General features: G+C 51.4%; 1 protein-coding gene across 1 annotated transcript in view; it reads left to right on the top strand.

Annotated features, from left to right (window-relative positions):
- Window positions 1-1,648: 1,648 nt before the first annotated feature.
- Window positions 1,649-13,314, top strand: part of STK11IP (serine/threonine kinase 11 interacting protein) — an 18,188-nt gene continuing 6,522 nt past the window's right edge. The window contains exons 1-19 of the mRNA XM_011358519.2: window positions 1,649-1,714; window positions 1,881-1,966; window positions 4,008-4,213; window positions 4,416-4,490; window positions 4,697-4,792; window positions 5,155-5,262; window positions 5,381-5,452; window positions 6,526-6,652; window positions 6,933-7,036; window positions 7,169-7,264; window positions 7,480-7,521; window positions 7,738-7,872; window positions 8,065-8,149; window positions 8,682-9,011; window positions 9,172-9,377; window positions 9,668-9,784; window positions 9,875-10,052; window positions 11,727-11,957; window positions 12,078-12,181. Coding sequence (XP_011356821.1) covers window positions 1,906-1,966; window positions 4,008-4,213; window positions 4,416-4,490; window positions 4,697-4,792; window positions 5,155-5,262; window positions 5,381-5,452; window positions 6,526-6,652; window positions 6,933-7,036; window positions 7,169-7,264; window positions 7,480-7,521; window positions 7,738-7,872; window positions 8,065-8,149; window positions 8,682-9,011; window positions 9,172-9,377; window positions 9,668-9,784; window positions 9,875-10,052; window positions 11,727-11,957; window positions 12,078-12,181 — 2,373 coding nt within the window. The 5' untranslated portion in view covers window positions 1,649-1,714; window positions 1,881-1,905. The remainder of the gene's footprint in view (window positions 1,715-1,880; window positions 1,967-4,007; window positions 4,214-4,415; window positions 4,491-4,696; window positions 4,793-5,154; window positions 5,263-5,380; window positions 5,453-6,525; window positions 6,653-6,932; window positions 7,037-7,168; window positions 7,265-7,479; window positions 7,522-7,737; window positions 7,873-8,064; window positions 8,150-8,681; window positions 9,012-9,171; window positions 9,378-9,667; window positions 9,785-9,874; window positions 10,053-11,726; window positions 11,958-12,077; window positions 12,182-13,314) is intronic.

The raw sequence follows: 13,314 nt of genomic DNA, 5'->3' as shown, positions 1-13,314 counted from the left end.
GTGTGGTTTATGGGCATAAACCGCCATTTCAAATGTTTTGTCTTTAGAAAATATGATCCTTCAAAATTTGCAACTTGGAATAAAGATGATTATGAACCTATTCCTACTCCAGTTTATTATTCATTTTGAAAACAAATCAGAAAAGGGGTACTTCATTCCCCCCCCTTAAACAAACCATCTCTGAAAAACAGAAATTCTGTTAAAAGTAATTTTTAAAACAACTTAATCTAGTTAGGTTGTATTCAACTGGGAGCCAGCTGAAAGCACAATGGGAACTTGGAATCAAGAAATGTTGGCACTCTTGATGTAGTCAGTTACTAATTGAATGACCTTCACAAGGAACCTAGCCTCTGTGAACCTGTTTTCTCTTTCAGACCTGGATAATAACTTTTAGATGCCGGTGTTGAGATGAAGCACAGTAAAAACAAAGGCCTATGTATGTGGGGAGCAACACCAATCAACAATGAGAGAACCTGATATTGCTGAAGGAAAAAAAAATGAGTTTGGAGGAAGAATAAAAGCACCAAAGTAATGTAGGGAGGAGGAAAGAGAACTAAAGTGTTAAATCAAGCTATATTCATAGACTGCAATATGTAGATCAGCTCTGCAGCTAAACCACAAGGAAACCTGCGGAACAAAGGAAGATTTCTGCTGAGATTGCTAACAACCCATTTCCACACACGTAAAGGGGAAACAGGAAAAAGAGCCTTTAATTGCCTCCCTAACAAAATAAAATCATTCATTCCCTATGGCTAAAACCATGGGGGTGGGTGGCGTGGGTGGCTAGGGATTAAAGGCTGGGAACTGCCAGGAGGCCTTTCATTCTACATATTCTTACCTTTTCATGCTACATACTCCTATCCTTCTTCACTGTATATCAAAGGAAAACTGGTAAACATCTTTAAACTGTAACTTACAGAAACTAAATGATATATAAACTGAATTCCTTGAATTCAGGTCCCTCTCAGCGCCTTTACTGTCCCTCTCTGTCATCTCCATTGCCTCTTTCTGAGTCACTCTTAGGCTCTCTCTGCCTCTGAGAGGGGTCCACCTCTGTGTATGGAGCTTTATCCCTTTGGTAATAAACTTTCCTCTGGACTGATTTTGAATTACTTCTACACTCTTCGCCAAGAACCCTCTTCTCTCTCAGCGCAGGGCTTGAGTCTCCCCCAACTTGGGGAAGTTTGCCCTGTCCTGCATCTAAAAGAACCCCAGAAGAGGCCCCTCCACCAGCCCCAGGTCTCTCACACATATGGAAAAACTCCTTGCCATGGCGGACAAGGGCTCCTTTCATTGGAAAACAAATGTTCGCTTTGGACAGTCTTTTCCTAACAGCAAATTTCATTTCTCCAAGATGTGCTTTCCCGCCCAGTCTGCAAACAAGGAGTCAGGTTTTCCTCACTGGCCCTGAGGGGCTGCTGTGGGGCCCAGAAGAGTCCAGGCTGTGAGGGGCCCAGAAAAGGGTGAAGACGATGGAGGCCCAGTTCCGGGATGGGGTCCCGGCCCAAGGCGCTGGACTGAAGGACCGCCTCCGCCCAAACCAGCGGGGACCTCCCCCCGCCCCCCGTCCCCCCATCAGACACGTTTGCACGACCTAGGGCGTGGTTTCTGGCAGCGGAGGCGTGTCTTCCGGTCGTCCCTTCCGGGGTGGGACTTCCTGTCTATCGTTGACAGGCACCCGGCTGCAGATCTGGTGGGAAGATCGCACGGGAGGGTGAGTCTGGCCGACCAGGCCTTATGTTCCTCGAAAGGGCACCATGGAGGACGCTCTTCCTCCCTTTCTTGCTTTTGTTATCCCCGAGAGGCCTCTGTTTGAGCCGACGTCATGGCCTTTTGGCACTACCGTTCACCTGAGGCTCTTCCTCTTCCTCTTTCCACAGGCTCCGCCCCCAGCGTCCCGTGGCCATGACGACCGCCCCTCGGGACTCCCTGTTGTGGAAGCTCGCGGGGCTGCTGCGGGAGTCTGGTGAGTGGACTTCCGGTCGAGGTTGGGGTGCTTTCTGTCTTCCAGAGACTCGCCCCTCTAAGAGTTATGGTATTGCAGCTGTTTAGGGTCCCCCGGGTTTGGGTGTCAGTTTCATTGCGCCTACGGGTTTTGTTCGCTTTGGTGCCGTTGCCTGCCGTGTCCTTTGTCTTTGACAGCTAAGCCTTAGCCATCCTTCGAGGCCAAACTCCAGTGCCACTTCCTCCATGCGTGCTCTGATACTCTTATCGGAAAGTGATCGTTTACTTGGCTTTAAGCCCCACGAGACCAGGGACTGGTTGTAATCATTATTGTGTGGTGAAGCATAGCATAGTTTAAAGCACGATTTGAAGTCAGACCCACCTGGGTTGGAATCCCAACTCTCTTTTAAACGTCGCCAAATTGTTTTTTTCTGGGCCTGTTTTTCTCACCAGCAAAATTTATAATGATTGTAATTAACTCAAAGGTTGTTGTGGCGATTAATTCTAATTCACGTAAATCATTTAGTACAGTGTTTGCATGTATAATAAGTGCTGAAAATTGGTAGCTATTATTAATTTCTTGCCTCAGAGTCTGGGCACAGTGGAGCCTTAGTAGTTAAAGTACGTGGTTGGTGTTAGCTGTGATAGAAATGCCTTGGCTTTGAGAGCAGACAGAAGTAGCAACTTCCTACCAACTATATGATCTCAATCAAGATTCTTAACTTCTCTGAGCTCCAATTTCTATATTTGTAAGAGGGGGTTATTAATGCTCTCTAGTTGATTCTGATACAGTTTAAGTGAAGTAACAGACTTGTCTGGCACATATTACCCAATTAATGTTAGCTGCACTCCCATCGATAGTACCTAGAATTTATCTTTATAGCAGTTAAAACTGGTTTGTATTATTAACTGCACATGTCTTATCTCCTCTTCTAGACTGGGAGGCTCTTTGAGGGTGGGAAGAATCATTGAACCATGTCTGTATCTATTCTCAGTGTCTGGTACATAAAAATCCTTCACGCAATGTTACAGGATTTGTTCACTTATTCAGCACAAATCTGACTTGGCTTCAGGGGTTAGGGATGATGGTGTGTGTGTGGTGTGAGTGACTATAAAGAGGCAGCAGGAGGGGGATCTTTGTGGTGATGGAATAGTTTGGTATCTTGATTGTGGTGTTGGTTACAGGAATCTACACGTAGGACAAAATGGCGTAACACTATATAGACACATACACACACGTTGTATTAATGCTGATTTTCTGCTTTTGCTATTATATATATAAAAGGTAACCACTGGGAGAAACTGGGTGAAAGGTATAGAGAACCTTTTTTGTACTATTGCTGCAACATCTTTTGACTCTATCCTTATTTTTTCAAAAAAGTTAAAAAATATTCTCCATGCCTACCTTGTAGTTGCAGTTTTTAGATGCAGTAATGAATAGCTAAAGATGACCTGCAGGATGGCAGTCTCATTGGAGAGAGCAGTTTTAACATAGAGGGCAATAATAATACCTTAGTGCTATCATGAGTGGTTATTCTTTTCATGACATGCATTTTAGTATTATTTGAAAGTTCTTGTAAGTGTGCATATTACTTTTGCAACCAGAAAAAAATAAAAAGATACAACATCCAGACAACTTTTACATAAAATGAGTGACCGCAGTGAAAAGTTCTGTATTGAGAAAGCTGCCTGGAGGAAGTAGGTGTGGGGCTGGCAGAGTAGAAGTGGGTGTCAGAAAATGAGGGAGCAGTGAACCAAGTTGACCCTATATCCATCACTGTGGGTAGACCAGGCTCTTCTGAACGGAAGAGGAAAGAAAATTAGAGAAGTCTGAGGCGTGTAGTGAAGTAATCTTATGTATCGGTAAAGAGTTAGAATTTTTTTTTTGAAGACAGAGGAGAGCTGTTGAAGACTTTTAAGTGAGGCAGAAATATAGTTGGCTCCTGCAGTGGAGGATCTACAATATAGATTGGAGTGGGTATATCCTGGGGTCACAAAGTCTCAGATTAAAGGGAAAAGCCCTTTCCTCATGTCCTCCTTCCTGTCTGCCCCTCTCCCTGCAGGGGATGTGGTCCTGTCTGGCTGTAGCACACTGAGCCTGCTGACTGCCACACTGCAGCAGCTGAATCACGTATTTGAGCTGTACCTGGGGCCATGGGGCCCTGGCCAGACAGGCTTTGTGGCTCTGCCCTCCCACCCCACCGACTCCCCTGTCATCCTCCAGCTTCAGTTCCTCTTCGATGTGCTGCAGAAAACGCTTTCACTCAAGGTTCTGGGGTGGGAATGGGGTAGGATGTACAAAATGCCCAGAAAAATAGTGGAGGCGGGGCCGGGGGTATAGCATGGGTGCCAGAAGTCTGTAGGGCTCAGATCTAGAGGATGTGAGAGCTATGGGTAGCTGTGCTAAGGAAGAGATGCCAAGGAAAAGGAGATGTGCCAGGCCTCACTGACTTGAATGTTTTTTCTTTTAGCTGGTTCATGTCCCCGGCCCTGGCGTCCCAGGGCCCATCAAGATTTTCCCCTTCAAGTCCCTTCGGCAGCTGGAGGTATAGGGCATTGGGAGATATTGGTGCACAAAACCCAGCTTGAGGCAGCCTTTTGTGGATGGAAGAAGAGAATTGGCCTCTTTTGGTGGGGATGTGGGCAGGGGGCAGGCCTGAGAGTGCCATTGCTCTGTAGTGATGCTTCTCATTGAATGCTTCCCTGAACCATAGTTGGCTTTGTCATCTTTTCTTCCCTTCCTTTGCCACAGCTTCGAGGTGTCCCTATCCACTGCCTCAGAGGCCTCCGTGGCATCTATTCTCAGCTGGAGACCCTGATTTGCAGCAGGAGCATCCAGGCGTTAGAGGTAAGGAGGATGGGGTGTGAGCTCAGATGTCTTGTCCTAAGGGATATAGAGGACCAGGCTCTTCCCTGTCTCCTGTCTCCCTGTAGACAGTTTCCTTGCTCCCTCTGCTATGCTTCCACAGCCCTTTGTACCTGTCCGTATATTAATAGTCAACACCTATCATATTGAATTAAATATTCTCCTATCTGCCTCCTTATTCTCCCCACAGTGAACTCCTTGGGGATAGGGTCGTGAGCTTTCTTTAAGTCTTCATCTCTAGATGAAGCTCACTGTATAAAGAATGAATGGATGGCTGGGCCATAGAGTGAGGGGTAGGTGCGGGGAGGAGGGAAGTGTGGAGGTGACTGAGCATCTTGTCTCAGGAACTCCTCTCAGCCTGTGGTGGTGACCTCTGCTCTGCCCTGCCCTGGCTGGCTCTGCTTTCTGCCAACTTCAGCTACAATGCACTGACTGCCTTAGACAGCTCCCTGGTGAGTGCCTCAGAGGGAGGGGTGTTTGCGGAAGGGCAGGGATGGGCCCTTAAGGAGGAGGGACCACTGGCTCCCTGGAGGTGTTCGATCCTTTGCTTCCTCTTCCCACCCTCCCCAGCATCTCTTGTCAGCTCTACATTTCTTGAACCTGAGCCACAATCAACTCCAGGACTGCAAGGGCTTCCTGATGGTGAGTATGAGTGGTGAGTATGAGTGGCCGGCTGGGGCCGGCACTGCTTGGGCCTCTGATCGTTCTGCTCTGACCCTCTCTCCTAGACCTGCTTTTGTTCCCACCTGCCCTTGGCAGAGCCACATCCTGGGAGGCAGTGCTACTTGAGGCTCAGCATAAGACAAACCAGTGTTCAAATTTGAACTCCTAATCCTTGTGTGACTTGGGGAAAATTATTTAACTTCTTGGTTTCTTCACCCTTAACGTAGAAATTATAGGAGTACCCACGTCTATAGTATCAAAATGATTGTGAAGAGTATCTGATGCTAAACTTAGCCCAGTGCCTAGCCCAGAAAAGGGTAGCATTTGACGATGATGAGGAACTCTTCTTTAGTGTCTCCTTGTCAGGGATAAACAAGCTGGACACTGTGAAAGTGGTAAGAACAGATTTTAATAATAGTGAAGTATTGTGGTTTATTAAGTAATCAACTATTGTGATATTTAATTAGTAGTAAACTATTCAGAGTGAACTGAACTCAAGTTCGATTTATGCAGAGATAACTGGACATATTAAAGGGAGAGTGAAGGGTGGGGAGGGCGACCAGCGAGGGCTTGAGCAGATTCTCTCCTTGACCAAACTCTGGTCAGGATCCTCTGAAGACAGGGAAGTGGAATTTTACAAAAAGCAGGAAGGGGACATAGATCCACGTGAAACCAACCTGTTTAGGTTTGCTAACTGGCACTTGCCAAAGTTAGGCTCCTACTCTGCCACGGAGGCTGGGAGACAGGGACCCTATCTTCAGATTTAGCTGGAACAAACTCAGTTCTTCTGGCAGTCTTGAGTTTTTCTGGGCAGGAATATAAGGGGGCTGGAGTTGTCATCCTAGGAATTTGGGCTTGAGCTATCAGAAACTGCTAGTATTTTCAAATCTTTTAATGTCGGGGAGGGTGGGGCGGATGAAATCGTTTGTGCTGAGTCTGCAGCCTTTGTAGGCCATGGTTGAGGCATAGTTGAGAAGAAGGCTCGGAGGAGCCTGGCAAGAGTTTAGTCAGGGAGACTCTGTCACCCCCTCCCCTGCCCCGCCCCTTCCCAGGACCTGTCTGAGCTCTGCCATCTGGACATTTCCTATAATCGCTTGCATTTGGTACCGAGAATGGGACCCTCAGGATCTGCTCTGGGGACCCTGATACTGCGAGGCAATGAGCTCCGAAGCTTGCATGGTGAGTGGGGGGTGTGGTGGAGTGGGGGCGGGGAGGAGGAAGGGCGGGGCAGACACTGAGGGGATAGGGGTGGTGGGAGACTCAGGATGGCAGGGTGCCCCTGGGACCTTGTGCCTCCAGAGCCTCATGCGGCCTCACGGGCAGGTCTCAGGTGCCCAGGATTGTCTTTTCACTGCACTCTCCCCCAGCATGCTCCCCAAGCCCTCGACCCTACCCCTCTCATCCCCTTGACCCCCTCTCTCTCTCACATGCCCTTCCTCCCTCCTCGCCTCTGCCCCAGGCCTGGAGCAGCTGCGGCACCTGCGGCACCTGGACTTGGCATACAACCTGCTGGAAGAACACAGGGAGCTGTCGCCCGTGCGGCTGCTGGCCGAGCTGCGCAAGGTGAGATTCGGGCGCCTCAGAGGCCTGGGAGCCAGCTTTGCGCGCCTCCCTCCTTCCCATGCCCGTGCGGTCAGTGCCCTTCCCCCCACAGGGAGGCCCAGGGTCCATCTCATTCTCCTTCCTGCCCCTCAGCTCTACCTGGAGGGGAACCCTTTGTGGTTCCACCCGGCGCACCGAGCCGCCACCGCCCAGTACTTGTCACCCCGAGCCAGGGATGCAACTCCCAGCGTGAGTGACCTTCCTGTGTCTGCTCTCCTTCCCTTTCTGCCCAGACCTACCCCTACTCTGCATGTCTTGCCTCTCCCCACCCCCTCCTGAGTGAGGGGCGTCCGGTGAGCCTGGGGGTCCTTACAGGCCTAGAAGGGCTCCCACCTGGCTTGGGGCACCCCCAGAGCCTGCGCTCCACCACCAACACTGCTCCCTCCCCTTTCCTCTTTGCTCAGTTCCTTCTTGATGGCGAGGTCTTGTCACTGGCTGATTTTCAGGTTAGTGCGGTGGGGCGTGATGGGAGTGATGGGAGTGAGCCGGCAAAGACTGACTCGGGAGGGTGCGAAGGGAGGGCGCCGGCTGCAGGAAACAGTTTCCAGGGTGAGGGGCTTCCTGGTCAGATGGAGAGTGGATCCTGTCTCCCAGGCAGCTCCGGCTGGGCAGAGGTGCTCCCCTGGCTCTGAGCTCTTTCTCCTTCCTGTCGTCACACACAGACCTCCACATCCTCAGAGGCCCCACCTCTGTCCTGGCCGGTGGGGAGTACCACTGAAACCTCAGGTGGTGCTGACTTGAGTGACAGCCTCTCCTCAGGGGGCGTTGTGGCCCAGCCCCCACCTCGTAAGGTTAAGGTACATGATGTCCTAGGCTGCCTCCTGACCGGGGGTGGGTCCCTTTACCTGGCTGGGCTCTGGGTTGTTGATGGACTGAGAATAGTAAGGCGTTATCCTTGCTTGTGGGCGGGGTGGCTTTTGGTAGGTTGGGCGAGTGGCCGCAGATGGCAGGGTGGGAGGCCCGAATGTCACCCCTCTACCCAATCTCAGAGCCGAGTTCGTGTGAGGCGGGCAAGTATCTCGGAACCCAGCGATACGGACCTAGAGCCCCGGACTCTGGACCCCTCCCCAGCTGGTAAGTCAGCCCTACTCCCCAGCCTCCCTCGCCCCAGCCCAGTGTTCCCAGTTAGATGGAATTTTAGTTTTGGTGGAGTGCAGCGTTATAGAGGGCCTCTTAGCCTTTCCTGTTTCTTCTTAGTTTGGGGAAAATGCTGCTCCTGGGCGCTGTTTTTAAAGTGTTTTACAGGGACGTTAATTTTAAGGGATGTCAAAAGGATTCTGTGGCCAGATACATTTGGGAGATGCTAGGTTAAACAAATAGGTGTCTTTCCTCCAAGACATCGCAGGACCTTAAACGTGCTCCCGTGTACTGTGAATCTCCCTAAGCAGCATGTGAATTGCATGTGACCACAGTGTTCTGTAGAACACACTTAGGGACGTGCTGCTGAGGAGAAGCCTTTAGCCTACTGTCTCTGATCTCCCCCCATGTCAGTATGCACACTTTTACTTCCCCCCTGAGGAGCACTCAGAGGAGAGGCTAGGGTTGTTGGGGTGGGGGAGTGGTGGGGGCACAGGCTGGCTAAGCTGTTCCTGCCCCACCTGTCCAGGAAGGTTTGTGCAGCAGCATCGGGAACTTGAACTCATGAACAGCTTCCGGGAACAGTTTGGCTGTGATTGGCTGCAGTATAGGAATCACCTGGAGACCTCTGGGACTTCTGTTCTGGCTAACTCCAAGACCCCTGCCCTCAGCACACTGTCCCCGGACACCCTGAGCCCAGAGACTGTGCCCAGCCCTCCCACTGGCCCTCTGCCCTCAGAAATGAAGTCAGTACAGGAAGTAGCAGAGGTCAGGGTGGGGCCAGAGCCACAGGAGGAAGAGGAGATGGAAGGGGAAGGAAAGGAGGAAGAGGAGGAGCAGGAGCAGAATGAAGTGGAAGGTGAGTGCTCGGTTGCAGTGCCTGCAGTGTGTTTGGGACAGTTAGGAAAACCCAGGTGCGGGGTGGCTGACCCCTTTGTGGGTGGAGGGCCGCCCCATGGGATGGCGGAGTCTTGGCATCTTTCCTTCCTTATAGGATCCCTTTCTTGGTCTCTCTTCAGCGGAGCTCTGTCGCCCCATATTGGTGTGTCCCCTGGAGGGACCTCAGGGCGTGCGGGGCAGGCAGCGCTTTCTCCGGGTCACTTCTGGCCACCTCTTTGAGGTGGAGCTCCAGGCAGCTCGAACCCTGGAAAGGCTTGAGCTCCAGAGTCTGGAGGCAGCCGAGATAGAGTCCGAGACCCAAACCCAGAGGGAACCGGCGCCTGAGGTGAGTGTGGGAGTGGGGGTTCTAGAAGAGATGCTGGGCTTTTCTCAGGAGCCGGCAGCTCTGGGCAATCTTGGGTCTCCGTGGTTTCTCATTTGTGCCGAAGAGGGAGCTGGGGGTGCACAGTCATCCCCAGGCTCCTTGGGAGGCCCGCCTGGGAATAGAGCTTCTGGGCTGGAGCGTGGATGTTGGTAAAGGCTTTTCAACGAGTCCAGAGCTGTTGTTTTCCTCTGTGTTCTCGGTATAAACCTAATCCCTCTGCTTGGATTTTCTGGTCCCCTCTGCTCTCACAGGACTCTGAGCTGCCCTCTGGGGCCCCCGTCCTTGCTCTGCGCTTCTCTTACATTTGCCCGGACCGGCACTTGCGTCGCTATGTGGTGCTGGAGCCTGATGCCCACGCAGCTGTCCAGGTGATAGGGCCCAGGAGGCTGGTGGGGGATCAGAAGGCTGGGGGCCGAGCTCTGCCTGTTCATGGCTGCATCTAGCTCACCCTGTTTCAGGAGCTGCTTGCTGTGTTGACCCCAGCAGTCACTGAGGCTCAGCATCAGCTTGAAGAAGCGAGGGACCCACTGGGGGACAGACTCCAGTGTCTACGTTGTGGCCATGAGTTCAAGCCAGGGGACAGCAGGTTGAGACTGGACAGCGAGGAAAGCTGGAGGCCTCTGTTCCAAAATACAGGTGCAAGCCCTGCCCTTGACCTCCTTGCCTGCGTTCTTCCTGCCATTTCAGGGAAAATGGCTTCGAGGGAGGGAGTACGGAGGGCAGCCCCAGGGAAGAATGGCGTAGGGACCAACTTCTTGCCTAGAGGAAAAATAAAACCGTCTGCTTGCTACACTTACAAAAAAAGTAAAAGAAGAAGAAATTATATCCTTTTTCTTTTTTCCCTCTAAAAGTCAGGAAATACAATCTGTAACTGTTTGAACGTACTCATTATTTTTTCATAACTTGAAGGCTTTCTCCCCTTTTTTGGCTAATATTTCAGAAACTGCATAAAACCGAATGAGCCCTCAGTGTGCTATCGGGTTGTAGTCCCGCCTCCGTCCGATGCTGTGGAAGTTGGCTTAGGTTGCCATTCCCAACTGACCTTGCAAGCTGCTCGATACTGAGTCTTGCCTTGTGGCATTTTTTCACATTCTGCACTTTAAGAAGAGAGATTTTTCCATTGTAGACCAGTCAAAAAGCTATGTCTTTAAAGACATTGAAGAAGAAATATTTTTGATAATTCTGTATTCAATAGCTGTGTTGAAATGCATGCTTTTCATTAGTCACTTTCTTCTTGGCCACAGATGGAGCAGGGGTTTAAATTACATTCAGAAAAAGACTCCTCTCCGTCCCCCCGCCCTGAACCTGCTCAGCTGGCGGCGGGTCCCAGAGGCCCAGGGCGGTGTGTGCAGTTGAAATCGCCCCACCTCCTCCTGGACTCTATACTCTGTGGGGTCACGTAGGCCCTGGTATTCTTTGAATGGTGGCATCATTTATGAACATTCCTGTGTGCTCCATTCACCTTTTATTTGAGCCTGGTTCCCTCATGTGAACCAAAATGAGAATGACTTGCCCCATGGTGCTGGTAGATCAAAATGTGACAGAAAGGCATCAGGCACAGTGCTGGGCTCAAAACAAAGGTCCTCATTATCATTAGTGCTTGCTGCTGCCGCTGCCCCCAGCTATAGGGTCTGGGGAAGGACACGTCAGTTACTTGATCTTTGCTTTCTTCGATCGTAGAATGGGATAGGGAGAGTGGTGATACTACTCTCAGTTGTCTAGCACATGCCCAGCACGCTGTAGCTGCCCAAAGAGTCGTTCTCTCGTTGCTGATCTCTGTCCTGGATTCTTTACCTGGCTCTGTTCACTCGTCCTGATGACCGTATAAATAGACGCTGTCATCATCCTCATTTTACTGGTGAGGAGCCAGGCACAGAGAGCTTAGGCGACTTGTCTTCATGGCTTCGATGACAGTCTTTAAGGGATGCAGCTGGAATTGGACCCATGTCTGGCACCCTGCTTTCCTAGTCTGTTGATTTGGGACGTTGCCGGTAGAGCATCACAGTACACGATCAGCCCCAGGCTGTGCACAGGGACCAGAGCAGGGCCTGGCTGAGTTTGGCCCTTTTTGAGAGAGCCCGAAATGAGAAGGTGGAATGTATTTCGAGGATGTCGTGGGCCATGGGTCCGGGTGTGCTAATGGCTCATTGGGATGGGGAGGCTGGTAGACTGGGAATGGGGGGTAGTGTATGAAGCTGGAGATGTGGGTCCAGGTGAGTCTGGGAGTAGGTGGGGAGCACTGCAAGCAAGGTGGTGGATTGTGGCACTGTGCGTGCAGTTCACGGGGACTGCGCCCATCCCTTCCTCCAGAATCACCTGCTGTGTGTCCAAACTGTGGCAGTGACCATGTAGTTCTCCTGGCTCTGTCTGCGGGAGTCCTCAACAGGGAGCAGAGACAGGAGGAGCAGCTGCCAGCTCCCTCACCGGCCCCCAGCATTGTCTGTGATCCTCCTGGCCACAGTGACCACAGCAACAGGGCTGACAGTGCCCCATCTCAGGCACTGGTCTCCCATGACGGCCACAGGTGGAGCCTCAGTCCCCGTGAGTATAGGCAAAACGAGATGGGGCTGGTGTTTCGGGGAGGAAAGGGGCACTAATGGGGCAAGTGAGGTGGAGCTGTGGCAGCCAAGGCAGGCCGATGGCCCATTTGCTTGTCCCTAGCCCCTGAACACTGTGGCCTCCGCTCTGTGGACCACCGACTCCGGCTCTTCCTAGACGTTGAGGTGTTTGCCGATGCCCAAGAGGAGTTCCAGTGCTGCATCAAGGTCAGTGCCAGCCGGGCACTGTCCCGTGTCCCTAACTGACCAGGGTACCTGCTTGTTTCCACCACAGCAGATTGAGTCAGAGCGGTCACTCTGGAACCACCACGTCTGGCTTCCAGTTTCAACTCCTTGTTCCGTGATGTTTTGAGTCTCAGTTGTCACTCTACAATGGGATGATACCTACCTTGCACAGTGTAGTAGCATCAGTGAGAGGTCATGTCTGTAAGCTGCCTACCACAGCACCAGGCACTCAATAAATGGGACTCCTGTCATTATAAATACATGATGTTATTGGACCTTCTCTGTTGAGCACCTAGGATATGCTAGACACTAAGGATCTAGAGTAAATCAACCTTGCCTTCCATCTTATATTTTGGTGGAGAAAAAGACAATAATCATGTGATGCAAAAGTTCTGGAATCAGGCTAAGGCCCTAGAGGGACATCTGATCCAGACTGAGTGGGCCAGGGAAGCTGCCCCTTCCTGGGGAGGTGCTGGCTAAGCTAGGTCCTGAAGGGTGAGTTATGGAGGAGAGAGAAAAAGGATGTTCCAGGGAAATGAAGCAGCACATGCTTGGAGCCCTGAGAGAGTAGCTGGAGGAGAGAACTGCCTGTGACAGGGGCAGCCAGAATCGGGGGGAGGAGTGTCCCAAAAGGAGTCTGAACAGGCAGGCAGGGGCCAGTTCAGGAGCGACCTCGTGTGTCTGCCGAGGAGTTTGGACTTGATCCCAAGGGCTGCAGGAGCCACCGAAGGATTGGAAGTGGGAGAGTAGCAATTGGTTTTGTGTTTTTGAACAGTCAGTCTGGCAGAGTGTGGAGAGTGGATTGGAGAGGACGAGATGATGGGCGGGGAGACCTGCGCAGAGCCTGCTGCAGTCTGTGTGCAGGCGGGGACTGTGGGGCAGAGAGCATGGCCGATGAACAAGCCGAGATGGATGAGCAGTGGGGAGGGCCAGGCCAAAGGTGTCACAGTAACTCGGCTCTAGGTCTGGCAGCTGTCTCCCTAGACCTTTCTGTCTCTCATCAACTTCCTCTTTCTCGTAGGTGCCACTTTTGTTGGCAGGCCACCCTGGAGAGTGTCTGTGTCTTGTGGTTGTTTCTGACCACAGGCTCTATGTGTTGAAGGTGACAGGGGAGA

The sequence above is a fragment of the Pteropus vampyrus genome, unplaced genomic scaffold, assembly GCF_000151845.1.
Source record: "Pteropus vampyrus isolate Shadow unplaced genomic scaffold, Pvam_2.0 Scaffold42, whole genome shotgun sequence".
Taxonomy (NCBI): Eukaryota; Metazoa; Chordata; class Mammalia; order Chiroptera; family Pteropodidae; genus Pteropus; species Pteropus vampyrus.
This window is presented reverse-complemented; position numbering and strand designations above follow the sequence as displayed.